The sequence below is a fragment of the Branchiostoma floridae genome, chromosome 10 (assembly GCF_000003815.2).
Source record: "Branchiostoma floridae strain S238N-H82 chromosome 10, Bfl_VNyyK, whole genome shotgun sequence".
In the NCBI taxonomy this organism is placed as follows: Eukaryota; Metazoa; Chordata; class Leptocardii; order Amphioxiformes; family Branchiostomatidae; genus Branchiostoma; species Branchiostoma floridae.
This window is the reverse complement of record NC_049988.1, coordinates 21,150,776-21,177,366: the sequence shown is the minus strand read 5'-3', so window position 1 is coordinate 21,177,366 and position 26,591 is coordinate 21,150,776. Positions and strand designations below refer to the sequence as shown.

The following is a 26,591-nucleotide window of genomic DNA, read 5'->3' as shown; positions in this document are numbered from 1 at the left end:
TAGCGTTGATCAGAGAGTCTTTCCGCACATGGCGGGTGTTTTCACAGGAATGAAACGGCGCGTATGTGCGGGCCTCCGATTGTGATCGGTGTTTGTTGCACTGTTACTGTGTGCGATCACTGAGTAGCGTTGATCGGAGAGTCTTTCCGCATATGGCGGGTGTTTTCACAGGAATGAAGCGACGCGCATGTGCGAGCCTCTAATTGTTGGTGCTCGGTGTTTGCTGCACTGTTAGGGTGCGATCACTGTGTAGCGTTGATCAGAGAGTCTTTCCGCACATTGTGGGTGTTTTCACAGGAATGAAATGGCGTGTATGTGCGGGCTTCCGATTGTGCTTGGTGTTTGTTGCACTGTTAGTGTGCGATCAATGAGTGAAGTTGGTCAGAGTCTTTCAGCGCATGCCTGGTGTTTTCATAGGGGTGAAATGGCGCGCATGGGCGGGCCTCTGGTCATTTGTGCTCGGTGTTTGTTGCACTGTTAGGGTGCGATTACTGAGTAGCGTTGATCAGAGAGTTTTCCCGCGAATGGCAGGTGTGTTCATAGGGAAAAAAGGGCATGCAGGTGGCAGGTGAGGGCCTCTGATCGTTTGTGCTTGGTGTTTCTTGCACTGTTAGTGTGCGATCACTGAGTAGTGGTGCCGTTGGTCAGAGAGTATTTCCGCACTTGGCGGGTGTTTTGACAAGAAGAAAAGGGAACGCATGTTTGGGCCGCTGATCGGCTGTGCTCGGTGTTTGCTGCATGGTTAGTGTGAGCTCACTGAGTGGCGTTGTTCAGAGAGTCTTTCCGCACGTGGCGGGTGTTTCCAGAGTCCGGAAAGAAAATGGCACGCATGTGCGGGCCACTGATTGTTTGTGCTTGGTGTTTGCTGCTCTGTTAGTATGCGATCACTGAGTAGCGTTGATCAGAGAGTTTTTCCGCGCATGACGGGTGTTTCATAGGAAGAAGATGTCATGCGAGTTTCTAGATCTGGTCGGTTGTGCTTGGTATTGGCTGCACGGTTGATAGTGTGCAATTGCTGAGTAGCGTTGGTCAGAGAGTCTGATCGCACACGGCGGGTGTTTTCACAGGGAGAAAATGGTACGCGTGTGCGGGCTGTTGATGGTGCTGGGCGTTGGCTGCATTGTTAGTGGGTGCTTAGTGGGACTCATAGGAGTAGCGTGAGTCAGAGAGACTGCGTCCTTTGCACATAGCGGGCGTTTTCACAGAAAGGAAATGGCGCGCATGTGTGGGTTTCTGGTCGTTCGTGCGTCGTGTTTGCTGCACTCAGTGTTAGTGTGCGATCACTGCGTGACTAGTGGCGGTCAGGGAGCCTCTAATCGCGTACGATGGGAGTTTCATGCTGGGAAACGGCACTCGTGTATTGGGGTCCAGTGGTTTGGGCTGGGATGTTTGTGGTCACTCTAAAGTGGTTAAAGACGGAGTACCGGTGAATAAAGAATCTTTGTACATGGTGCGTTTGCATCCTGGCGAAGGAATCAGCGCGCATGTGCGGGCCTCTAGTTATTCGTGCCTGGTGGTTGCTGGCACCGTGAGGGTGCAAAACTGAGTTTGGTGGCAGAGTGTCGCCCTGCAGAGGACGGTTGTTCATGGCGAGAAAATGGCAGATTTTGCTCGTTTCGGAAGAATGAATGCGAGAGTATATGTCAGATGAGATATCTTGACGGACAAGGGGGAAATTCTTTGATTACTTCGACGGTTTTGAGGCCAGTGAAATGAGGGAATATGAAAGAAAGAGTGGACGCCTTTCGAGTTTTATTAGAATGGGTGAAAGGGGTACGAAGAAAGATAAGAGAGGGTGTTTGAAGTTACGTGAGAAGGTGAGGTAGAGAGAAAATGGAGAATAAGGGAGGGGGTAAGAGATGTGAAATGTTGAAGTAGAGAGAACTTCAATGATAAGGAAGGGGGTAAAGTATAGGAGTCAGAGAATGTGTAGATTTATGAAGTAACAAGTTAGCATGGGGATAAGGTGAAGGTAAGCGACTTCGGCGCTATCCCCATAACTTAATCACATATGAAGGATGATCCAATGAGTGCGCAGTGTGGATAGGAAACTATCTTCACTGTGCGCTCATTGGTTGATCCTGAATCACATGATTCTCACAACCATATAAGTACAAGGGATGATCACCCTACTGCCTCTTGTTGGATCCATCCGCAACGCCGAGGAGCGCGTGGTGAGGTCGACCCAGGAAGTAACAGCTGGAGGGAGATTCGATGAGAAACAGGGTTTTCCCGAGGAGGGGATTTATCAGAAACCGACCCACCCACCCACCCTCCTTTATATTCGTGTACAGCTGGCAAGGGTTCCGTCTTCGCCGCGCGACTTCGGCGCTATCCCCATAACTTAATCACATATGAAGGATGATCCAATGAGTGCGCAGTGTGGATAGGAAACTATTTCTGCAGTATGGGTTCATCAGGTAACTATTTCTGCAGTATGGGTTCATCAGGTAACTATTTCTGCAGTATTTCTGCAGTATGTGTCCGTTCATCACAGTAGCATGGGGTATTTTCCACTGTTGCTATTGTTCACCTTAAGGTCACAGTAAGTTTATAGTGCCTAGTGGTACATAAGGGAGAAAGATTCCTTGCTGTTTCTGTAGTGGCGTATACAGTTACAGAGAGGGTTTGCTGGTTTGGGGGGGACGTCCACAGGAACTAAGAGTGACAGTTAAAAGAGTAGGGTACATCCAGACAGGCGGTTTGGCTGTTGGATGTCCCTGCGTAGGATAATCAATGATGGTTGAAGCCCAAACCTGGCACCAAGCCTGACTGGGGTACAGGCTACAGGAATCACATTCTGTGTTTTCAAAAGCAGGGTTCCAGGGGGTTAGCTGTGAAATGTATATCTAAATAGTTTTAGGTCCAGGGTTTAGGTACACAAAGGTAGGTTACTGGAATAATATGTCCTGTGTTTCCAGAGGGCAGGGTTCTGGTGAGATAGCTAGCTGACTGATAGTACTGGGGTTTGACAGTGAAATGTGTACCTATTAGATAGTTTTAGGCCCAGGGTTTACGTACACAAAACAAGGTTACAGAAATCACATCTTTGTTTTTATTTTGATGGGCTAGCTGTTATTGGGTTTAAATGTGGAATGTCAAGCTTGAGGGTGTGCTGGGGACTTACAGGTACACCATCTTTGAGAGACTGATTTCAATTCCTGTGAAACTACCCCCATATCCACTCAAAAACAGCACAACAGACAGTTTTAGGCTGCAAATGCATTTCTCGGACCTCTTCTATGATAACTGTTCAAGTAAAAAAGTTGATATATATCTTTAATGGAAAAACATTAAAATTAATACATTTCACAACACACACACACAAACAAACAAACATACACACGGCTAGTCGTACCTTTTATAGGCGTCACACAGCACGGCCAGTAGCTCTGGTACCCGCTGGTCCTGGCGAGGCATGATGGCCGTCACACACAGAACCAGGTCGTTGCCCCCTGCCAGGTGCACCGCGATCAGCTGGTCCTGACCCGGGGTCACGCTCACACCCGTCATCTGGTCAGGTTCAAAGGTCATATGCAAAATTTGGATACAAAGGTCAGGTTCAAAGGTCATACGCAAGATTTGGATACAAAGGTCAGGTTCAAAGGTCATGAAAAGTTTTGTTACAAAGGTCAGATTCAAAGGTTGGGTGCAAAGGTCATATGCAAAATTCGGATACAAAGGTCAGGTTCAAAGGTCATACGCAAGATTTGGATACAAAGGTTAGGTTAAAAGGTCATGAAAAGTTTGGATACAAAGGTCATATGCAAAATTTGGATACAAAGGTCAGGTTCAAAGGTCATGCAAAATTTGGATACAAAGGTCAGGTTCAAAGGTTGGGTGCAAAGGTCAAATGCAAAATTTGAATACAAAGTGCAATTAAAAAAGAATGACAATCAAATACATGTATAATACTGGCACTAAATTTGGCAAGATAATTCATTGACAGTTTCTAGGTACATGTATTAGGGAAAGCAAGCCATCTTATTCGTTCATTTTTTTCTAATGAGAGCTTTTCACTAGAATAAGTAGTAACAAAAATGACCACTCTTCACACACACAGACACACCCACCTGTGCGAGTGGCGTTCCCTGCTTCTCACACACACACACACCTGTACACACTGTTTCCCACCCACCTGTGCCAGAGGTGTTCCCTGCTTCATGGCCTTGTAGCCCTTCTTGGGGTCCAGTTTGTAGAGGAACTTGTCCGTCACGAGAACTGCCCGGTCCGAGCTCTTATTGTGGTGGTTCACCTGGACAGGGGAGGGGAAACAGTAGAGCTGTTAGTGTGGTTAGGGATGTTGACTTAGAAACAAAAGGTTCTGGGTTCGAGGCCCAAGCATGCCGTGCTCTGATGTTGTACCATTCTGAAAGACACTTTACAGCTATTTCCTCATTCGACTCAGTGGGAAAGGAGCACCTAGCTTTGGGTAGGTATGGCCTCTCAGATTTGATGTGAAGCCAGAGGACAGCCGCACCTCGAGCACGTGAAAGAAATATTTATTTACCAACCAGTCTTATAGAAAAGAGTAGCAATTCTTCCCGATGTGAGTGGATCAAATCCTCAAAAGGGAATCTTTGAGGACAAGCACAGCCAGAAGGTGGTGGTGTGGTTTCAGGGTTGTTGACTTACAATGTAGAACCTAGAGGTTTGGGGTTTGAATCTTTAGCAGGCCATGGAAGTTAGGTGTGTCGCGTCATTCAGTGCAACATAAACAGCTGCTGCCGCGCTGCGAAGCTGGACAGGTGTATTATGCCAAAGGGCGGATATACCGGCTATATAGATACAGATGGACGTTACAATGTAACTGTGCAGAAGTTCTTGAGAAACTGACCTTCTTGACGTGAGCAGAGAACAGCACTTCTTTGAACCTGTCTTGGGCCACAAGTGAGTTCAGCGAGTTGTTGAACAGCTTGGCCTTCTGGATGTCTTCGCTCTGTAAAACATGACAGCTGTCAATCATAATTTTTTTTAGGAGAGCCACACCTCCAGCACCACACAAGAAACCCACCACACTTATCAAGAGTACAAGAGTACTGGTCTTTCCCTGTGTGAGAGGATCAAAATCCATCTGATTATGCGGCTTGTACTGAAACATCAGCCCCCAGTCCTTGCGGTTACCATGGAGATGTCCGTACACAAACAAACAAACAAACAAACAAACAGTCCTCACCAGTCCGAGGTAGTTCCCCCTCCAGCGCTGGTTGAGTCCCCAGTCCTTGCGGTTACCATGGAGATGACCGTACGCGATGGACTTCAGCCTGACCTCCTTCCTGTCGCGCTCCGGGATCTGAGCGATGATGTGGCGCGCCCACCAGCTGGTGGAAAGATGGAGAAATGTCTTGAGATACTTAGGCTGTTATCAACTAGTTTCTTAGCTAGTTAACCATAACCAGTCCATATTTGGTACCCACCCATTGCTAACCAGTCCATATTTGGTACCCATCAGTTGCTAACCAGCCCATATTAGGTACCCACCCGTTGCTAACCTGCCCATATTAGGTACCCACCTGTTGCTAACCAGCCCATATTTGGCACCCACCCATTGCTAACCTGTCCATATTAGGTACCCATCAGTTGCTAACCAGCCCATATTAGGTACCCACCCGTTGCTAACCTGCCCATATTAGGTACCCACCCGTTGTGAGCCTTCCTGAGCTGCGTGACGAACTCCTCAAGCACGGCGGGGGGCTGCGGCCACTCATCGCTAACCAGCCCATATTAGGTACCCACCTCTTGCTAACCTGCCCATATTTGGTACCCATCCATTGCTAACCAGTCCATATAGGTACCCACCTGTTGCTAACCTGCCCATATTAGGTACCCACCTGTTGCTAACCTGCCCATATTTGGTACCCATCCATTGCTAACCAGTCCATATTTGGTACCCACCCCTTGCTAACCTGCCCATATTAGGTACCCACCTGTTGCTAACCTGCCCATATTTGGTACCCACCTGTTGCTAACCTGCCCATATTAGGTACCCACCCGTTGCTAACCTGCCCATATTAGGTACCCACCCGTTGCTAACCTGCCCATATTAGGTACCCACCTGTTGCTAACCTGCCCATATTATGTACCCACCTGTTGCTAACCTGCCCATATTAGGTACCCATCAGTTGCTAACCAGCCCATATTAGGTACCCACCCGTTGCTAACCTGCCCATATTTGGTACCCACCCGTTGTGAGCCTTCCTGAGCTGGGTGACAAACTCCTCGAGCACGGCGGGCGGCTGCGGCCACGCCACGCTTCGCCCGTAGTCCGCCATGTTGCGCACGTTGTAGAACCTGTCCAGCAGGTCCACCAGGAAGCTGCGCATCTTGTAGACGCGGTAACGCCCCATGATGGCGTAGATCGCTCGCATCCTCCGTGCCCGCATCCGGGCCAGCCCGCCACGCCACATCTGGGGAATCATGGGAGACATCTTAACTCTCATCATTGTGAGACCTTCTATGTAAACTCCTGGTAGATAATAGGGGGATTTCCGACATCACATCTTTCATTTCTCTGTCAAACAACAAAAGTTAATTCAAACAATCATAAAGATATTAGGGAAGCCTAAGTTAGTATTCATATACATTCAATGGAATTCATACAAGTTTTCTGGAGTACAAACAAATTCTATGAACAGACAAACAAAAGAATACACTTTCTGTATAAAGAGTATGATCCAGGGGATAAACAAACAAACAAACTAACAACCCCACCTTCTGTATAAACAGCACGATCCCAGGGATGAACAAACAAACACACAAACCTTCTGTATGAAGAGGACAATAAACAAACAAACCCACCTTCTGTATTAACAAGACAATCCCAGGGATAAACAAACAAACAAACAAACAAACAAACCTTCTGTATAAACAGCACGATCCCGGGGATGAGTTTAGCGCGGCTCTCCTCCAGTTGGTACAGTGTCTGCGGAGTCCGGATGAAGATTTTCGTTTTCCCGTACGCCACGTCGTGTTTGAACCCCCGTTCCTGTACTAACAGCTGTACTGCCGCCATGTCTGACGCCATGCGGTGGTTCGGCCACGTGTACTGGGAAATCATCTTGTACCTACAGGAAAATAACAACAAAGAGCATTACTCTTTAAAAATACATACTTCCCTAATATAGTTCTATAGTTACAATAGTGTAGAGGTGGCCGCTATGTCTGACGCCATGCGGTGGTTTGGCCACGTGTACTGCGAAATCATCTTGTACCTACAGGAAAATAACAACAAAGAGCATTACTCTTAAATACATACTTCCCTAATATAGTTCTATAGTTACAATAGTGTAGAGGTGGCCGCTATGTCTGACGCCATGCGGTGGTTTGGCCACGTGTACTGTGAAATCATCTTGTACCTACAGGAAAATAACAACAAAGAGCATTTTAGTTCTCTTCAACACTTCTCTAATATAGTTCTATAGTTACAATAGTGTAGAGGTGGCCGCTATGTCTGACGCCATGCGGTGGTTTGGCCACGTGTACTGTGAAATCATCTTGTACCTACGGGAAAGCAACAACACAGAGAATCTTACTTCTCTAAGACTTAGTTCTCCAATATAGTTCCACACTAGAAAGGCCGACATTTGCTTGAGAGCAAATGCAGCATATTTCAGCCATCTCCCTCCCCATGCAACAACAGACTATTCCAAAATCACCCATGTGCAAGAATCGAACACTTTTGTTTAAAAGTCACTTCCACTAATGACACTTAATGACACCCAAAAATGAATCTTACAAAATTCCTAGTGCAAGAATGGACTCTTCCAGTGCACCCCATGTGAATTTGCACAATAGACCAGTCCAGAAATACTCTCACTGAAAACATGGTCAAGGTTGAACTAAGCAAAAAAGGCATGAAAATGTAAAATAGACCAGTCCAAAAACACTTCCACTAAAAATGGAATATTGAATTATCACCTTTCTAAAACTAAATTTGAAAACATCCCCATGCAAGAATGGACTCTTTTTGCGATGCCCCTATGTAAAGTGGTGCAGTCCAAAAATACATCCGCTAAAATTGGACTTGGACGTAATCACCAAAGTCCCAAAAATGGATTTTAAAAATCCCCCCATGTAAGCACAACCTATGTAAAATTGCAAAGTTGACCAGTCAAAAAAAACCCACACTGAAACACTTTGACATATCAAATCACCAAAGTCCATAAACAAATTTAAAAAAAAATGCCCCCCTCCATGCAAGAATGGACTCTTCCAGTACACCCCATGTAAAATTGCAAAATAGTCCAGTTCAAAAATACTCCCACTGAGAGACATTATATAATCAACAGTCCAAAGATGAATTTAAAAAATATGTACCCCCTCCATGCCAGAATGGACTCATCCAGATAACACCGGGCTCACTGATTGGCTGCCAATCCCCTTCGGGATGTTGACTCAGGCTACGTGATTGGTTACCTCTTTAATCAAGTTACTAGTATATATAGACATGTGCACATGCTGTCTTCAGGTGGGAGAGGTCGTTGACCCTCTGGCCAGTGGAGAATTACTAAAGTACCCAACTATATCATTTTGAAGTGGTTTATGCCAAAAATTATACATGGGTCATTTGAATGAATATCTAGTGCACCTATTTACCAAAATGTAGGTCATTTGGTTACAAGACCAGGGAACAGGAGCCAAAAGCGTACGTTTTTGGTCAAACAATGGCCAAAAAATTCCAAAATTAAGCATTTTGTTGTACCGTATGCCAAAAGTGTCAATGAATTCATGTTTGCATTTGTAGACGGCACTCCTATACCAAATTTCAGGTCATTTGGTTGTAAAATGGGGGTATAGGAGCAAAAAATGTCATTTCTGGGGAAAAAAATGGCAAAAAATGCCAAAATTAAGCATTTTGATGTACCGTATGCCAAAATTGTTTTTGGAATTTTGTGGGCATATGATCAAGGCACCTCTGTACCAAATTTTAGGTCATTCGGCTGTAACACCAGGGAACAGGGGGGCAAAATGTACATAAAAATTGCAAAAAACATGAATAAAATCATTTTAAAGGAAGATATGAAAAAAATTAGAAAAAAGCACCTGGGTATTGACCCACTCTACCCTTGTGCCAAATTTCAAGTAATTCGGTCCAGGAACGACGGAGTTGAATCGATTTGAAGATTTGACAGGAGAAAGAAAGAAACATTACGAATACAATATATTTCACCATACCTATGGTATGGCTGAAATATAAATAGTGTAGAGGTGGCTGCCATGCGGTGGTTTGGCTATGTGTACTGAAAAATCATCTTGTACCTACGGGAAAATAACAACAAAGAGCATTACTCTTAAATACATACTTCCCTATCCGAATGAAACCCCAACCCTCATTGAACCGTGATGGTGGCAGGTTTTGCCTTCCCGCCATTTATGATTCGCTGCTACCTGACGTCATCCGACGACTTCCGGATTAGTGCAGCGAATCATTCATCTGATGAAGGTCGGAGTATTCGGCCGAAAATTTATGGTGAGTTTCTTCCCTTGTGTTGGAACAAAGTTTAAACTTTTCACTACATACTTCCCTAATATAGTTCTATAGTTACAATAGTGTAGAGGGGTTGCTATGCGGTGGTTCGGCCATGTGTACTGCGAAATCATCTTGTACCTGGTAAAGCAACAACAAAGAGTATTAACAATAGTGTAGAGGCGGCTGCCATGTCTGACGCCATGCGGTGGTTCGGCCACGTGTACTGAGAAATCATCTTGTACCTACAGGAAAACAAAAATAAACTTCAGGTTGGTAACCAACATACTAACTCTGAAATTGTCTCCAAGATCTGATAACCTACATTAGTGTTGAGGTCACAAACATAAATTGAACTGTCTGGCGCCATGTGGTGTTTTGGCCACGTGTACCGAGAAATCATCTTGTACCTGAGACAGTAACAACAGACTTCTCTCAGCTCTCCAACACTGATTCTCTACTTTTAATTAGTTCTACAGCATATTGATCTACAATGTTAAGGTGCCTCCAGTGCCAGTAAGTTCCTGCCCCTATGTGATGAATGTGCCCAGTCATATAGTCATAGTACATGCTCGATAGTCACAGCTGGGAACTGCTACAGGCAGAACTGACTCCAGTCAATGGATAACGCAAAAGTACACTCAGATTTGAGAGGGAAGACAAGGGAACCTGAGGCTTCTTTCAAGAGATGGGCAGAATACACAATTATTGGCAACAGTTTTTTCTATGATCGTGGGGCGTAATGACAGGCTGCTTTGACATATTTGCTGACCTCTGAAAGAACCTGCTGGGTGCTGGTCTCACACCTACGTTACTACTGACCTCTGTAAGAACCTGCTGTAGTGCTAGTCTCACACCTACGTTACTGACCTCTGTAGAATTCTGCTGTAGTGCTGGTCTCACACCAACGTTACTGACCTCTGTAGGAACCTGCTGTAGTGCTGGTCTCACACCTATGTTGTGCTGGCCTCACACCTAAGTTACTGACCTCTGTAGGAACCTGCTGTAGTGCTGCCGGTTGCAGTAGCCTGCCCGTCTCACACGGACGTTCTCCAGGAGCCCCAGGTACTCGACCTGGTGCTGACAGCGCTGGTCGTCAAACAGCACCGGCGACTTCTGCTCATTGGGCTTGATGCACCTCACGTAGTACGGGACCTGGACAAAACAGACAGTTGACACTTTTTTGCTCCATCTACCCTGGAGGTGTAAAAATGTGTAGCTGGCTTTGATTGGGAAGGTGCAAGGCAGTGGAAGGAGATGGATGGGCTCCACCTTCCAAAACTGTACCTAAATACAGTGGATAACAAGCCAATGCCACTACAGCTTAAAAGTTTGGCTGTGCTGTCTGTCATGTAGTACGGAACCTGGACACGGGGAAGGGGAGTGAAAACTGCTATAAACTAGAGGGTCCTTCCACTTCTTCCTGACATCAAGAGCTATCTACCAACACACATTCCGGACAAGAACTGGATGTTCTGCTGCAGTACCAAGGTCAGTCGCTAGGAGGCTTATAATGGACCTCGATCTTTGTCTTCCCAAGTTGTATTCATATACCAAATATCATCACAACAACATTAGGGGTTGCAGGGGAGAGGAAACAGGGTGGGAGAATTCAGTCAAAACTTAACAGGAAATGAACATCTTACCAACTGAAGACTAAATGAAAATACACGAGGACCATTAATTCATTGACCTCGAAAACAAACATCTTACACACATACACATTCCCTATTTAGTCTATGCCTCACGGAAATGTTTCCTACCTTAGAAGCCAGGTTAGAGACCAGCTGGATCATGGAGTTCTTAAACAGGGTGCAGGCAGTCAGGGGTCTCTTGGTCACCTGGGTAATATAGGTATCATTAGTCATGATCACATACACACACACACATACAGACAGTCACACACACACACACACACACACACACACACAAACACATGCAGGCAGCCAGGGGCCTATGGTTACCTGGGCACACAAAACCAACAGTCAACAACACAGCAAAGAATAATTATAATTTCTAGGCAACAATTACATTATATTCAACCCTATTGATTGATCGATCAATTTAATCAATACCTATTCAATACAATCAATAAAAGTAGAAGTGTTCCACCGACCTCTGTGATGCCCCGCTTCCCCTCAGGCCACATGGAGCTGATGACAGGGTCAGAGCTGGGGGAGGAATGGGAGAAATGGTACTGTCAACAGGTGTCTGATGGATCCAGAGGGCAGAAAGTTTCTTGGCTGTTTTTGTAGTAGGGTTTATCAAGAGTTGCTAGCCAGCCCTTCCCCCTTTAACATGCTCAAGGCACCTCCTCGAACACAGGACAGTGTACAAAATACTTTTCTGAGCCAGGTTGCACACTGTGCAACCTGGGGCAAAAACTAGGTTGCACAACTGAATTTCAAGTTGCACCACCTACAATTCAATAATTTCTGAAAAAGGGGTACTATACATACATGCTTGGCTAATATGAAACGGAGCTGCCTCGGTCCATTTATTTCTTCCAAGTAAATTGACAACAATGAGTTCTGAGGCTCAAAATCTAAGTTGCATCCTGTGCAACCTGAGTTTAGAAGTAAGTTGCACCAAGCAAAAAGTGGTTGCATTGTGCAAGTATGCAAGTGGGTATTTTGCTCGCTGCAGGACCCCATTTCTTGTCTCTTCCGAAAGATGGGTGCAGCCCTAATCGAGATGCCCTACCCAGACTTGAACCTGGGTCCCCAGTTACCAACTAACTGGAACCAGGAGCTCAACTGTGAGGCTGGTACGAGTTGAGCTACAGGGACATCCAGTAATGGGAGTTAAGTTTACACGAGAGAAACAACAACAACAACACAGCTCACCTGAGGTAGGAACAATAATAATGCATGCCTCACCTGTTGTACAGGAGCCTTTTGAAGTCCTGGAACAGGTCATCCTTGTTCTTGTCTATGAAGCCTTCCACAGAATAACTACAAGAAAAGACACACATACACATTGGAGAGATTATTTCACACAGCAAAATATTCTTACATTAAACGTCATATACATGGTAGACCGGTGCAATGGCCTAGTGGGTAGTGTTCGCCTTGCATTCGGAAGGTCATGAGTTCAATCCCCGGCCGAGTCATACCAAAGACTTTAAAAATGGTACATGCTGCTTTCTCTGCTTAGCACTCAGCATTTGGGAAAGAGTATGGAAGTTAAACACACACCACTACCAGTGGACTAGCACCCTGCTGTAGTGATTGCGTTGTGTGGCCCAGGGCTAAGGAAACAGAGATGGGCGCCGCCCTATGCGTCATCAGGCGCGGGAAGGGTTTAACTTTTTAACTTTAACATGGTAGCAGTCATCACTTCTCAAAGCAACTCAAAGCATTTTTTGCCATCAGTGTATTATACATGAATACCTACAGGAGAACATAAGACAGTACTACGACTATAAAATAAAGTCGTAGTACTGATGCCTATTATACATGATTGTATGAAACACTACAGACAGAGTAACTCACGTGACAGAGCCAGCGTAGTGCCTGATCCTGAAATCCCGGCTGTGCTCCAGGGTCTTGTCTGTGGGAACCAGCTGCAATATAAAGGTCACATGAGATGAACAGAACTGCACTCTTATATACATACATCATTAGCCAACTTGTATCCACATTAAAGCTCATCTAAGTCACTGCCATTACTTCAACAGTCTTTACTGCCGTTTCAAAAGGGACTTTTCTTCAAGTCTGCACTTTTCTGTCTGATTGTTAATGACCAGATTATAACTTTTTTTCAGACACTTAGATATTCCCCAGATGTCTTAATCCTACGTTTGATCTTTAAGATGTATGTATTGATGCACACTGACCTGTCTGCTGGTGTAGTGGTCGTGGTTACTCAGCTTCTGGTTCATGGCTTGTAAAAACATCTGCAACAGAAATTAAAGTACGTTGAATGTATCATTTTTCTGTATCTGTATCTGTATCTATATAGCAGGTATAACCGCCGTTCGGTGTAACACACCAGCTTCTGTATCTGTATCTATATAGCAGGTATAACCGCCGTTCGGTGTAACACACCAGCTTCGCAGGCACGCGGTGCGACAGCAGCTGGTTATATTACACCAAACGACTCGTTACACCTGACTATGATTTTTAATGGAGTCTGAGTAAAGGTACTTTGTCACAAAAGAATAACACAAATTATTACTGATAATATGAAGTTTAAAATCTTGTACATGAAGAGGGGAATCATCACTCGGATAACTGAGATAGGAGTTTAAGACATGTTGAAAATGAAGTTGTACCTTATCAGTGATGTTCCTCACACGGAGATGTTTGTTTGTTTACCTTGTCGGTGATGTTCCCCACACTCAGACACGCCTGTTTGTTTGTTTGTTTGTTTGTTTACCTTGTCGGTGATGTTCCCCACACTCAGACATGCCTGTTTGTTTGTTTGTTTACCTTGTCAGTGATGTTCTCAATGCTCAGACACACCTGTTTGTTTGTTTGTTTACCTTGTCAGTGATGTTCTCAATGCTCAGACACACCTGTTTGTTTGTTTGTTTACCTTGTCGGTGATGTTCCCCACACTCAGACACACCTGTTTGTTTGTTTGTTTGTTTACCTTGTCCGTGATGTTCCCCATGCTCAGACACACCTGTTTGTTTGTTTGTTTGTTTACCTGGTCAGTGATGTTCTCAAGGCTCAGACACACCTGTTGGTTTGTTTGTTTGTTTGTTTACCTTGTCGGTGATGTTCCCCACACTCAGACACACCTGTTTGTTTGTTTGTTTGTTTACCTTGTCCGTGATGTTCCCCATGCTCAGACACACCTGTTTGTTTGTTTGTTTACCTTGTCAGTGATGTTCCCCACACTCAGACACACCTGTTTGTTTGTTTGTTTGTTTACCTTGTCAGTGATGTTCTCAATGCTCAGACACACCTGTTTGTTTGTTTGTTTACCTTGTCCGTGATGTTCCCCATGCTCAGACACACCTGTTTGTTTGTTTGTTTACCTTGTCAGTGATGTTCTCAATGCTCAGACACACCTGTTTGTTTGTTTGTTTGTTTACCTTGTCGGTGATGTTCCCCACACTCAGACACACCTGTTTGTTTGTTTGTTTACCTTGTCCGTGATGTTCCCCATGCTCAGACACACCTGTTTGTTTGTTTGTTTACCTTGTCAGTGATGTTCTCAATGCTCAGACACACCTGTTTGTTTGTTTGTTTACCTTGTCGGTGATGTTCCCCACACTCAGACACACCTGTTTGTTTGTTTGTTTGTTTGTTTACCTTGTCCGTGATGTTCCCCATGCTCAGACACACCTGTTTGTTTGTTTGTTTACCTTGTCAGTGATGTTCTCAATGCTCAGACACACCTGTTTGTTTGTTTGTTTGTTTACCTTGTCAGTGATGTTCTCAATGCTCAGACACACCTGTTTGTTTGTTTGTTTGTTTACCTTGTCAGTGATGTTCTCAATGCTCAGACACACCTGTTTGTTTGTTTGTTTGTTTGTTTACCTTGTCGGTGATGTTCCCCACACTCAGACAAGCCTCGTCCAGGATGGCGATGATGCCCTTGTGCTGCTGCTCCACAAGGTCACAGATGATCTTGTTGTTGAAGTAGTCGATCTGGCAGCAAGATTAAAAATTAATTCAGCAAAATCTAAGACAAGATGCTCTACGACAAGATGCTCTATCTAAGACTTGTTGGCAAGACACAGAGTCCAAGACAGGATACTGTATGTAAGACTTGTCGGCAAGACACAAAATCTAAGACTGGAAGCTCCATACAAGACTTACCACAAGACATAAAACATAATCCAAGTTAAGATGCTCCATCCAAGACTCTCATCAAGAAACGGACATTCTCATCAAAATCTATGACTAGACACTTGAAGACTTGAAGCCACTGCAAATTTGAGGTAATTATGCTAGTACACCTTTATCTGCAAGTTTTTAAAATCAGTATTTGAGAATATCAAGTTTACAGATGGTGGTTTCAAACTGCAATAGTTTGAAAATACTGCAATTTAAAACTACCAAACATAGACTTGATATCCCAAAATACTGACTATGTAAGATGGTACTTACATTTGTCCATGTGATGCCCTCCCGCTGGTACTCTTCCTGTTCCTGTTTCAGCACCAGCTCGATGAACAGCTGCTGAAGCTTCTCGTTACAGTAGTTAATGCACAGCTGTTCCAGACTAAGGAATATTAGAACCAACATTAAAATCTACTGGGCAGCCTGAGAACAGACACACACACACCACTAAGAGCTAAAGAGACAGACACACAAACATACACACAAAAGTACAAATATATAGTGTTACACACACTCACACTCACATACAGAGGGAGAAAGGTTATAGATACAAACAAACAAACAGACAGACAGAGGTACAAAAAGAGAAAGAGAAGGAAACACTTGTCAGGTCATTCCAACTTAGACTATTTCCAAAACATATTACCACATGATAATACACATAGAATGGATGTACAGATACTTATAATGTAAAAAGCGTCACTGACAAAAACTAGTGGATGCTATTTGTAACGTCTGACCGTTTCCAAAATCATATCCAGTTGCTTTAATAACTGCTATTTTGCATATCTTATTACCTGGATGTCTAGCCTTCATCAATGTACTTATAATGTAGTTATTGAACCATAGACAATAACCAGAACCACCCACTTGTTGTTGTCGAAGATCTCGAAGCCGTAGATGTCGAGCACGCCGATGACCGTGTCCTTCCCGTGTTGGTGCCGCGTGGTTGTCACGGCGATCACGTCGTTAATGCGGCTAACGATCCAGGTGAACAGGTGCTCGTAGATAGCCTGGGGGGGGGGGGGGGTTGACATAAGGAAGAACATCGGAAAAAGGAAAGTGATCTCGATCCAGTTTTAGCTCACTGAAGAGCTAGTCTTCCACTGGTCGTGACAGAGAGGACAGACGCTATGTACAGTATTTACAGGTTTACTGTACCGGGGAAATTCCCCTAGCTCTTTTCGACAAGCACAATGAACAGTGGACCACGGCTTAACGTCCCGTCCTAAGGACTGCAACCCTTTCCGGTAGCGTGCATGTCGGGTGAGTGACACAACCGGGATCAAACTCACGGCTTCTAGTTCCAGAGGCGGGGCCACTAACAACTGGGCTATGCACACCACAAAACCTGCCAGATTCAGACATGTTATGGCTTTATATGAGAACAAATATTCATAACTTATAGCTGAGCTTGGGGGACAGAAGAAAGACTATCAGAAACCGTGTTGCATTTACACAAGTTGCTGGAGAGTTCACATACAAGAGGGTTCACAACTTCACATGTTAACAAGTGTCCATAGATAGCTTTGAGATTTTGAAGTTTCATTTAAATGCATTCATGACAACTCAAGCTCTGGTAAATCTTAAGATTTTAAATCTGACCTTAGCGAAGGCGTCCCTCCCGTACAGCGCCTGCTGCTGCGTGTGACCTTTCGTCATGACCTCCCCTCGAGCCGCCACCACGCGGAAACACAGCGCCTTCGTTAGCTCCTCCTCTGTCGTCCGTAGCAACGACGCCGCGGCCGCCAGGGCCTCACGATTCGCTACGTCGCACGAGTCTTCGTCCTCGGCTAGGAACTCGACATTCCCCAGGTGTAAGATGGCCGCGATGATGTTGTAGACTGTGGCGTACTCCTCCTTGGAGAAGCCTACGGACTTCATGGCTGTCTGGACTGCCTTAAAGTCTGCCTTATCACTGATGGGGAGGGGGCCAGAGTCAGACTGGGGGGGGGGGTGGCAGTATAATCATTCATTAGTAACGATATCTGACATTGCTGTAATCCTGCTATAATCATTGTTAAAGTATCTAACATTGCTGTATTCCTCCTTGGTGAAGCCCACAGATTTAATGGCTGTTTGGACTGCCATTAAAGTTTGTCACTGATGGGGAGGGGGCCAGGCTCAGACAGGAGATGAGAAGTGCAAAGTTCATGTAACTGTTCAATCTATATATGCCCGAAATCTGTTACTGGGTATCAAAAGAAAGCTTGATCAAAAATTAAAGCAAAATGCTAGGCGAGAGACATGGTTTGAAAGAGACGTCCAAACTAGGACAGAGAACGATTACATAACGTTGACCTATGACCCACCTGTGTCTGAGGACAGGTGTAGGTGTACCCCTGGGGGGACCTGGACAGGTGCACGCACGCACGCACGCACACACTCCTACCCACCTGAGACTGTGGACAGGTGTAAGTGTACCCACCTGAGACTGAGGACAGGTGTAGGTGTACCCCTGGGGGGACCTGGACAGGTGCATCTTCTGTAGCTGCTGGTCTGGAGCACCTGACAACAGCTGGGGAGAGACGATACAAACAGCGTAAGACACAGAATAGAAAACACATGTTGACATGAAAGGCAGCAAACTCTTATATCTATGAACTAAAAAGTAGTCTCAAAGCCTTTTAAGGCCGTAGGTGCAGTGGGTTGTTATCCACTGTGTCTAGGGCACGGTGTTGGGAGGCAGAGTCCATCCCTCTCCTTCAACCCCCTTTACCTCCCCAACCAAAGTCAGGTACTGGTTTTTACACCTGGGTGGAGTGAGGGAAGGTGTGTAAGTTTCTTTCTCAAGGGGACATGATCTGTAGCGTGACAGGATGTGAACTCTCGGACTCCAGCAACTCAGCTACGTAACACGACCACATATAAAGTCAAAAGGTACAGACTGAAGTTGTTACCTGGTAGAAGGAGTGGAAGTTCCTTTCTCCTGGCTGCTGGCTCACAACTCGAGACTGGGAACGGATAACAAAGGTGTAAAAACATCAGCTGACAGCCAATAACATATAGGACTTGGATAAAATTTGGGTGAGTCCAATTTTTTGTGTTGGAAATTACAGTTCAACTATTTCAAGAACATATAGGACTGTGCTTTGCAATCTAAGTAAAAAGCCACAATTTTTCAGACTTAAATATGAAAGCCTAGTTAAGTTTAACAATTTGTTTGAACATACAGTCAAACCTGTATTAGGGGCCACCTCTACAGAGGGGCCACCTGTCCATAGTGGCCACTTTTTGTCGGTCCCTTGAGTATTTTATCTACAAATTGCCACCTCTATATAGAGGCCACCTGTCCATAGTGGCCAAATTTGTCCGGTCCCTTGAGTGGCCACTATAGACAGGTTTGACTGTATTTGCACCTGTCTCTGAACATGATTGAAACCTTCTAGAATGGTCAGTTTGATTAGAATGTAGAATCCACCGGGACGTTATTATATCAAGAATTGTTGGATTATAGTAGCAGTAGTTGAAACTTCTGGAGCTGGTAAAAAGTCCCACGCTCATCCCAGTGAACAGACACGGAGGTCTGTGCTGCTCCTTTTGAAGTCTGCACCTTCCTGTCCACATGAGTGTTTATCTGTGTGGTCAGGTTTCCTGGGGAGAGCTACACAGATCAACACTGGTGGGGACAGTTATATCATTCTCAGGGTACCAAATAAGGGGAGGGGCATTCTATTAAGGCACTAGAATTAGAAAGCAAAGTTGGCAAAAGCCAACTGATCTGGAATCTGGTATAGAGGTAGCTTTAGCGCTAGAAATGGAAAAATGGGTCACATAGACCAAAAATTGAGTCTATTTTGTATAGAGAGGGGTGTTATGGTCCAGTCTTGTTTACACGGGGGGGCAACTTACCTTCTCTAACAGATATAGTTGTTGATGTTTATGACATCTCACCTTTTGTAACAGATAGTTGTTGATGTTTATTATATCTCACCTTTTGTAACAGATAGTTGTTGATGTTTATCATATTTATTATAATATTACATCTCACCTTCTCTAACAGATAGTTGTTGATGTGCCCTCCTATCGGATCCCCCTTGAAGTCAAAGTTGATGTCCATGTATTTCCCAAACCGGCTGGAGTTGTCGTTCCGGTTCGTCTTGGCGTTTCCGAACGCTTCTAAGATACAGTTGGTCTGCAGTAGGATGTTCTTCACTCTGGAAAATAGTTTCAAAGTCTTATCTTACTGGGATCACTTTTTAAGCTACAAGTGCTTACTAACACTAATAGCTACATGGCTACCTAGCTATAGGATCACCTAGCTTTGAGCTTTGGTTAAGACGTCCTCTCGGATGGGAAGTTGAAGCTGAAGGTCTTGTGTTCAGAGTCAACAAGTGTGGTCAAACCTCCACCACACTTGTTGAAAAGAGTAAGGTTCAATCCTGGTGTGAAAGGATCAAACCTTACAGTCTGGTCTTACTCAGCTTGTACCTACTGTACAAAACTGGTGTGTTACACCTAAAGGTGGTTTACTATGTGAAACGAAGAAAAACAAAGGACTGGCAATTCAACAATACAGATTAAAACATACTATCAATTGAAGCCTAAAAGCTATAGTGGAAATTGTGATCATTACTATGAACACAGCACAACATCCTCACCTCTCGACCTCCTGCCTCTGACTGACATTAGTGACAGCTGCGATGTACCTCATGATGATCTTAGACGCCTCTGTTTTACCTGCTCCACTCTCACCTGTACAGGTACACAACAAAGGGGTTCAGTTTTACCTGCTCCACTCTCACCTGTACAGGTAAAAACAAAGGGGTTCAGTTTTACTTGCTCCACTCTCACCTGTACAGGTACACAACAAAGGGGTTCAGTTTTATCTGCTCCACTCTCACCTGTACAGGTACAGAACAAAGGGGTTCAGTTTTATCTGCTCCACTCTCACCTGTACAGGTACAGAACAAAGGGGTTCAGTTTTATCTGCTCCACTCTCACCTGTACAGGTACAGAACAATGGGGTTCAGTTTTACCTGCTCCACTCTCACCTGTACAGGTACAGAACAAAGGGGTTCAGTTTTACCTGCTCCACTCTCACCTGTACAGGTACACAACAAAGGGGTTCAGTTTTATCTGCTCCACTCTCACCTGTACAGGTACAGAACAAAGGGGTTCAGTTTTACCTGCTCCACTCTCACCTGTACAGGTACAGAACAATGGGGTTCAGTTTTACCTGCTCCACTCTCACCTGTACAGGTACACAACAAAGGGGTTCAGTTTTACCTGCTCCACTCTCACCTGTACAGGTACAGAACAAAGGGGTTCAGTTTTATCTGCTCCACTCTCACCTGTACAGGTACACAACAAAGGGGTTCAGTTTTACCTGCTCCACTCTCACCTGTATAAGTACAGAACAAAGGGGTTCAGTTTTACCTACTCCACTCTCACCTGTATAAGTACAGAACAAAGGGGTTCAGTTTTACCTACTCCACTCTCACCTGTATAAGTACAGAACAAAGGGGTTCAGTTTTACCTGCTCCACTCTCACCTGTATAAGTACAGAACAAAGGGGTTCAGTTTTACCTACTCCACTCTCACCTGTATAAGTACAGAACAAAGGGGTTCAGTTTTACCTACTCCACTTTCACCTGTACAGGTAAAAACAAAGGGGTTCAGTTTTACCTGCTCCACTCTCACCTGTACAGGTACAGAACAAAGGGGTTCAGTTTTACCTGCTCCACTGTCACCTGTACATGTACAGAACAAAGGGGTTCAGTTTTACCTGCTCCACTCTCACCTGTACAGGTACAGAACAAAGGAGCTCAGCGAATAAAGAGACTCCTTGCAACATCTAGCTGCAGTAAGGTGACAGACAGTCACAGAGACGTTGGTAAAAGTAAAGTTGTGCTTGTGTAAAAAAGAAAAAGAGTCTCTTTTTTTCAGTTACATGCCAACCTGATGAAAGTATTCACGGACAAAGGGGTTCAGTTTTACCTTCTTCACTGTACAGGGCAAAGGGTTTTAACCAATGTATATTGTAACAGTTATGTTCAAAGAACAAGTATGCATTGTCCTTGTTTGAAACAGACAGTGAGCGTGAGTGATTGAGTAGGTGAGCGAGGATGTCTGAGTGTATGAGAGTGAATGAAGTGAGTGAGTTAAACACCCTGTATCTGTACATAGAGTATTCAAGTTATAAGAACATTCCCAAAATGCTTGTAGTTGTAACAGATTTGTTTGAACGTATTAGTATCAAAACTGATATAAAAATAGGTGTATGAGGAACCTTATATTCTGGTCCTATGTAGCTTGTGTCTTTTGTATAGAAACTGGTGCGTAATGCCTCAAGTTGGTCTCCTGCTTAGAGATGAACAAATAAACAAACAAACAAACCTGATATGACGATGCACGTATCCCTGGACTGTCTCTTCATGCTCTTGTACGCGGTTACAAACAAACAAACAAATAAACAAGCAAACGAACCTGATATGACGATGCACGTATCCCTGGACTGTCTCTTCATGCTCTTGTACGCGGCGTCGCCGACAGCGAACAGATGTGGCGGGCACTCGTAAAACTCTCGTCCCTGGTAACGTTTCACCGCGTCAGGGCCGTATATGTCCATGGTCCGATACGGGTTAACAGAAACCACCACCTCCCCCACATACGTGTAGATCTTTCCTTTCTGGAACCTAAAACACAAAATTATTTATTAATGTATGATTGAGTTATAGTTTATGATAACCGTAGATATCCATGGTTCGGTACGGGTTAACGGAGACCACCACCTCTCCCACATACGTGTAGATCTTTCCTTTCTGGAACCTGGGATACAAAATTGGTTATCAATCATTAATGTATGATTGAGTTATTATAGTTTATGATAACTGTAGATGTCATGTCATGGTACGGGTTAACAGAAACCACTACTTCCCCGACATGCGTGTTGATTTTTCTCTTCTGGAACCTGGAATACAACATTGTTTATAACTGTTCATTGAGTTACTACAATAGCTGTCAGTGTTCTGGTAGGAGTTTATGATAGCCGAAGATGTCCATGGTTCGGTACGGGTTATAATTAACAGAAACCACCACCTCCCCAACATGCATGTAGATCTTTCCCTTCTGGAACCTGGAAACAACATTGTTTATCAAGGTATGATTAAGTTGACTTCTAGTTTATGATAACCGTAGATGTCCATGGTGTGATACGGGTTAACAGAAACCACCACCTCCCCCACATACCAGGGATAAACAAGTCCACTAGCCCTATTGTCCAGGGCAAGTGAAAGTGCTGTTCAGGCAAGTGCATGTCCTACCCCACTTGTCCGATCAGGCAAGTAAGATTTTTCCATTGATTTTAGTGCAATTTTGATATACTTGTTACTTTTCACAGTCATGACATCAAGCAATTGTCTACAGGGAATTCCATTGCTGGAAGTGAAAATGCATATACTAGTAACACTAACAGTGACATTTGAATTTTGGGCTAGTGAAAAATTGGTTCGGGCAAGTACATTTTTTATGTGCTTGCCCGATAGGACAAGTGGATTTTAGAAAACTTGTTCAACCCTGCATACGTGTAGATCTTTCCCTTCTGGAACCTGGAAAACAAAGTTGTATATTGAGTTACTACAATAACTGTCAGTATTGTGATAGGAGTTTATGATAACTGTAGATGTCATGTTATGGTACGGGTTGACAGAAACCACTACTACCCCGACATATGTGTAGATTTTTACCTTCTGGAACCCGGGAAACAACATTGTTTGTTTATCAATGTATGATTGAGTTATAGTTCATGATAACTGTAGATGTCCATGGTTCGGTACGGGTCCACAGAAACCACCACCTCCCCCACATAGGTGTAGATGTTTCCTTTCTGGAACCTAAAACACAAAATTATTTATTAATGTATGATTGAGTTATAGTTTATGATAACTGTAGATGTCCATGGTTTGGTACGGGTTCACAAAAACCACCACCTCCCCAACAAAATTGTTTATTAATGTATGATTGATTCATTGAGTTATAGTTTATGATAACTGTGTAACTGTGTTTATGATGTGTAAAAGAAGAAATGCTGTGACCCTTGGTTCAGAACACAGAGAAGGGACTGTGGCCTCGGGTAGGTTCTTTGTTATATTATAATTGGCACCTGAGGTATAAAGTGGGAGGGAAGGGGGACCAAGGAGCCTTGAAGGAGTTACACCTGGGCACTACCAACTCCAGGTGAGTCAAGTCTTTTATAAGTGCCTACCAGACTCTTCTCAGGGCGAGATTTAATTTACTACAAACTGGACACACTATAGCTAGTACTGTGACAGTACTGTCACTTTCTCTCCAAGCAGAGGTTAGGCTACCACTTGGACGTGTTTTTAAGGCATTTTTGTGGGGCTTTACATGTATGTTTTGTCCAGTTTTCGTTTTGTCCCCAAGCCAAACTTATCTTGGCGACATAAAGAAAACTTGGCAGATATGCCAAAAAATGTCCCAAACCAGAAATAGACTAACTTCTGCTTGGAGTGTACAGCCTAGGGTGAAGGGGTAGTCAGAAACCTGCAGCTGAAAAGGCCATTTTTGGTCCAGTACAAATCCTCTGCTTCAGTGGCCTTTCACTTACATGATATATATTAAATATATTGCTTTAGAAGTACAAGATCTATTATACCTAGCCTTAAATACATGTCAAGCTTTTTAAATTATAAACACGGCAGTGGAAATGTTATTGTTCTAAGGTTAGCAACAGCTAACTCTCTCAGTCTCAAGGAATGATAAAAAGCAGTTGGCAAGCAACTGATATGATTTTGGACGTCTTTCATTCAAGGAAGTTGTGCATTTCCTTTATTCATGAAGGAAATCTGAAGGGATTTTTCTGAGTCTTGAGCAATGAATTCTGCGTAGAGGAAGTAGACCACACCTGGCATATTGATCTAACTGTGACTGTACATGTGCAAAGTCCAAGTGTTTGCTGATTGTGGTGATGTTTGATTTGTAGATAGTTCCTGCAGTACTTTGTAACAGACACAGATAACAGACAATTTAGCCTGGTATCCATTCTACACAGGCCAGACTAGCCTGGTAACCATTCTAAACTGGCAGGCTTACCAGTGTTGTACCGGCCCAAGTCCTACCTAGCAATGGCCTTTTTCTAGCAACCTATATATCTTTTCCAAATGGCCCTTTAGATTTTAATACTGTGAATCCATTTTTTTTAAAACCTGTGGGTAATTTTTTTAGTATTTTTTTGGGGGGGGGGGGAGTCATGTTATTTAATTTTAGCAGTGCATGGGAGCAAGGTTATCAGTACAATAATCAAATAACTGTGATGTTCAAATTTTAGGTGTTGAATAGTGACCGCAAAGTCGATAAAATGATAAGTGAATCATTAGCAAACCAAGAATTACTGTAACTGCCCCTCCATAGAGGCTGGCACTGTAGCATCGTTAAGAAAATACAAAAACTTCTTCCCCAGTGACACATTAAAAACTGTGATACAGTCGCTTGTTTTGTCACATCTTGATTATTCGGTGGTATAATAATGGAGATCCCAATAAAACAAACAAACAAACAAACAAATACAGTGTAATAATTCCCCAGCTTGCTCAACAACATAGACTGAGATAAAGCGGCAAGCTCCGGATAAAAGCTACCAGACTACAAATTATTGAAAATGTTCAATATTCAAAAATGTTTTGTCATGGCCATTTTGTAACGTTGGGCATTAACTGATTAAGTCGGTGTTCGGGCTTGAAATGGTCATTTAAAGTCTTTAAACCAAATTTTAGTAGTCTTACTTCAAAACTAGAAACTTATATAGTTGGGCTACAGATGATGATGTTTTTTCTGTGACTAAACAAATCTTTGAGGTACTTCAGTACAATAACAGAGAAATAAAAGGCTCTAATGACACCAAACCTACGATGAAAGTTTGTTTACCGACCATGAAATGATGAATGGGAGTTTCCAATGTGTACAAAGTGAGGATGACCTCATGCAGGGTTGGACTAATTTTCACATTCACTTGTCCTATCGGGCAAGTACACAAAAAAATTAGTTGCCCGAACCAACTTTTCACTTATTGGCTCTATCTTTCTATGTCAACCAATGCTTGATGCCATGACTGTGAAAGGTAGCAAGTATATCAAAATCTTACTTAATCAAACTTAATGGAAAATATCTTGCTTGCCCGATCAGACAAGTAGGGTAGGACATGCACTTGCCCGATGGGCACCTTTACTTGCCAGGGACAATCGGGCTAGTGGACTTGTCCAACCCTGCTCTAATGACTACATCTAAGATGAAAGTTTGTTTAAAGGGGCATTCCACTCCACACGGGAGTGTTATTTTCCGATAGATATTAATTTTAGGAAGTGATGACTGCATACTACTTCACATTATACGATTAAGTACCCAGTTGCTCAACATGCCTCAAAAGCATTCAGTCTTCTACTAAACTCCCCAAGTACCCTCTAATTGAATTAATCCTATGGCTGAATACAATGCAAAACTTTTAGGTAAGGTTACAAAACTAATTTCAGGTTCGCTAAGAAATCTCGTCTTGTTCTTGTATTCTTTGCTACCTTATGAGCAATTTGCCTTCTCGGTGTGCTTAGCGTACCTCATTTATTCCGAAAATATGCAGGATGCAGGAGAAACCGATCGACTACACATGCTCTGGTCAGTATGCTAGATACTCTATACAGCTCATCATCTGTTCCTAACTCTATCTGTACACTGATAACAACTGATCTGTCCAAAGCTTTTGATCGGGTCGATCACACTACCGCAGTCCAGTGCCTGATCGACTTAGGAGTGCGTCCATCCCTCCTACCCTGGATCTGTAGTTTTATGTCTAACAGACGCCAGAGAGTACGTTATCAGGGCAAGGTTTCCGACTGGCTACATCTATCCAGTGGCGTGGCACAGGGGACTATACTGGGACCCATCATCTTCCTAGCACTGATTGACAGTGCACTCAGAGACGTAAACAACAGGTGGAAATACGTTGATGACATGAACCTCATCCAGGTGAGATCCCTCCGTCAACAATGCTCACTACAAATCTCCCTGGACAGGCTCAACTCCTGGGTCAAACATCACAAAATGCTAATGAACTCTCGTAAATGTAAAGCAATGCACATTTGTTTCAACAAATCCCCTCCCACTCCTGGACCACTCTTCATCGATGGACAACCACTGGAAACAGTTATTCACCTTAAAGTACTCGGAGTCACCATACAGAGTGACTTAAAATGGGACATGCAGGTAAACAACATGATCAGTGCAGCTAACAAGAAACTGTTTCTGTTACGCCGACTCAAGCGATTTGGTGTTTCAATTGAGGACCTCACATCGGTCTATACCATCTATATCCGACC

At 43.8% G+C, this 26,591-nt stretch overlaps 1 protein-coding gene across 2 annotated transcripts in view; it reads right to left on the bottom strand.

The window, feature by feature from the left end:
* LOC118424114 (unconventional myosin-Id-like) overlaps positions 1-26,591 on the bottom strand; it is a 47,946-nt gene that overhangs the window by 17,705 nt on the left and 3,650 nt on the right. The window contains exons 2-22 of one of the 2 annotated variants that reach the window (XM_035832600.1): positions 21,694-21,902; positions 19,866-19,959; positions 19,256-19,421; positions 18,165-18,218; positions 17,693-17,782; positions 16,870-17,208; positions 16,135-16,277; positions 15,532-15,646; positions 14,959-15,069; positions 13,305-13,364; positions 12,961-13,031; positions 12,346-12,420; positions 11,583-11,637; positions 11,230-11,307; positions 10,455-10,621; positions 6,857-7,064; positions 6,184-6,407; positions 5,177-5,321; positions 4,838-4,939; positions 4,139-4,255; positions 3,359-3,513 (exon numbers count right to left, since the gene is read on the bottom strand). In XM_035832600.1, coding sequence (XP_035688493.1) covers positions 3,359-3,513; positions 4,139-4,255; positions 4,838-4,939; positions 5,177-5,321; positions 6,184-6,407; positions 6,857-7,064; positions 10,455-10,621; positions 11,230-11,307; positions 11,583-11,637; positions 12,346-12,420; positions 12,961-13,031; positions 13,305-13,364; positions 14,959-15,069; positions 15,532-15,646; positions 16,135-16,277; positions 16,870-17,208; positions 17,693-17,782; positions 18,165-18,218; positions 19,256-19,421; positions 19,866-19,959; positions 21,694-21,902 — 2,778 coding nt within the window. Of the gene's footprint in view, positions 1-3,358; positions 3,514-4,138; positions 4,256-4,837; positions 4,940-5,176; positions 5,322-6,183; positions 6,408-6,856; positions 7,065-10,454; positions 10,622-11,229; positions 11,308-11,582; positions 11,638-12,345; positions 12,421-12,960; positions 13,032-13,304; positions 13,365-14,958; positions 15,070-15,531; positions 15,647-16,134; positions 16,278-16,869; positions 17,209-17,692; positions 17,783-18,164; positions 18,219-19,255; positions 19,422-19,865; positions 19,960-21,603; positions 21,652-21,693; positions 21,903-26,591 lie in introns of those variants that run through there. The other variant, XM_035832601.1, reaches the window with a different exon arrangement.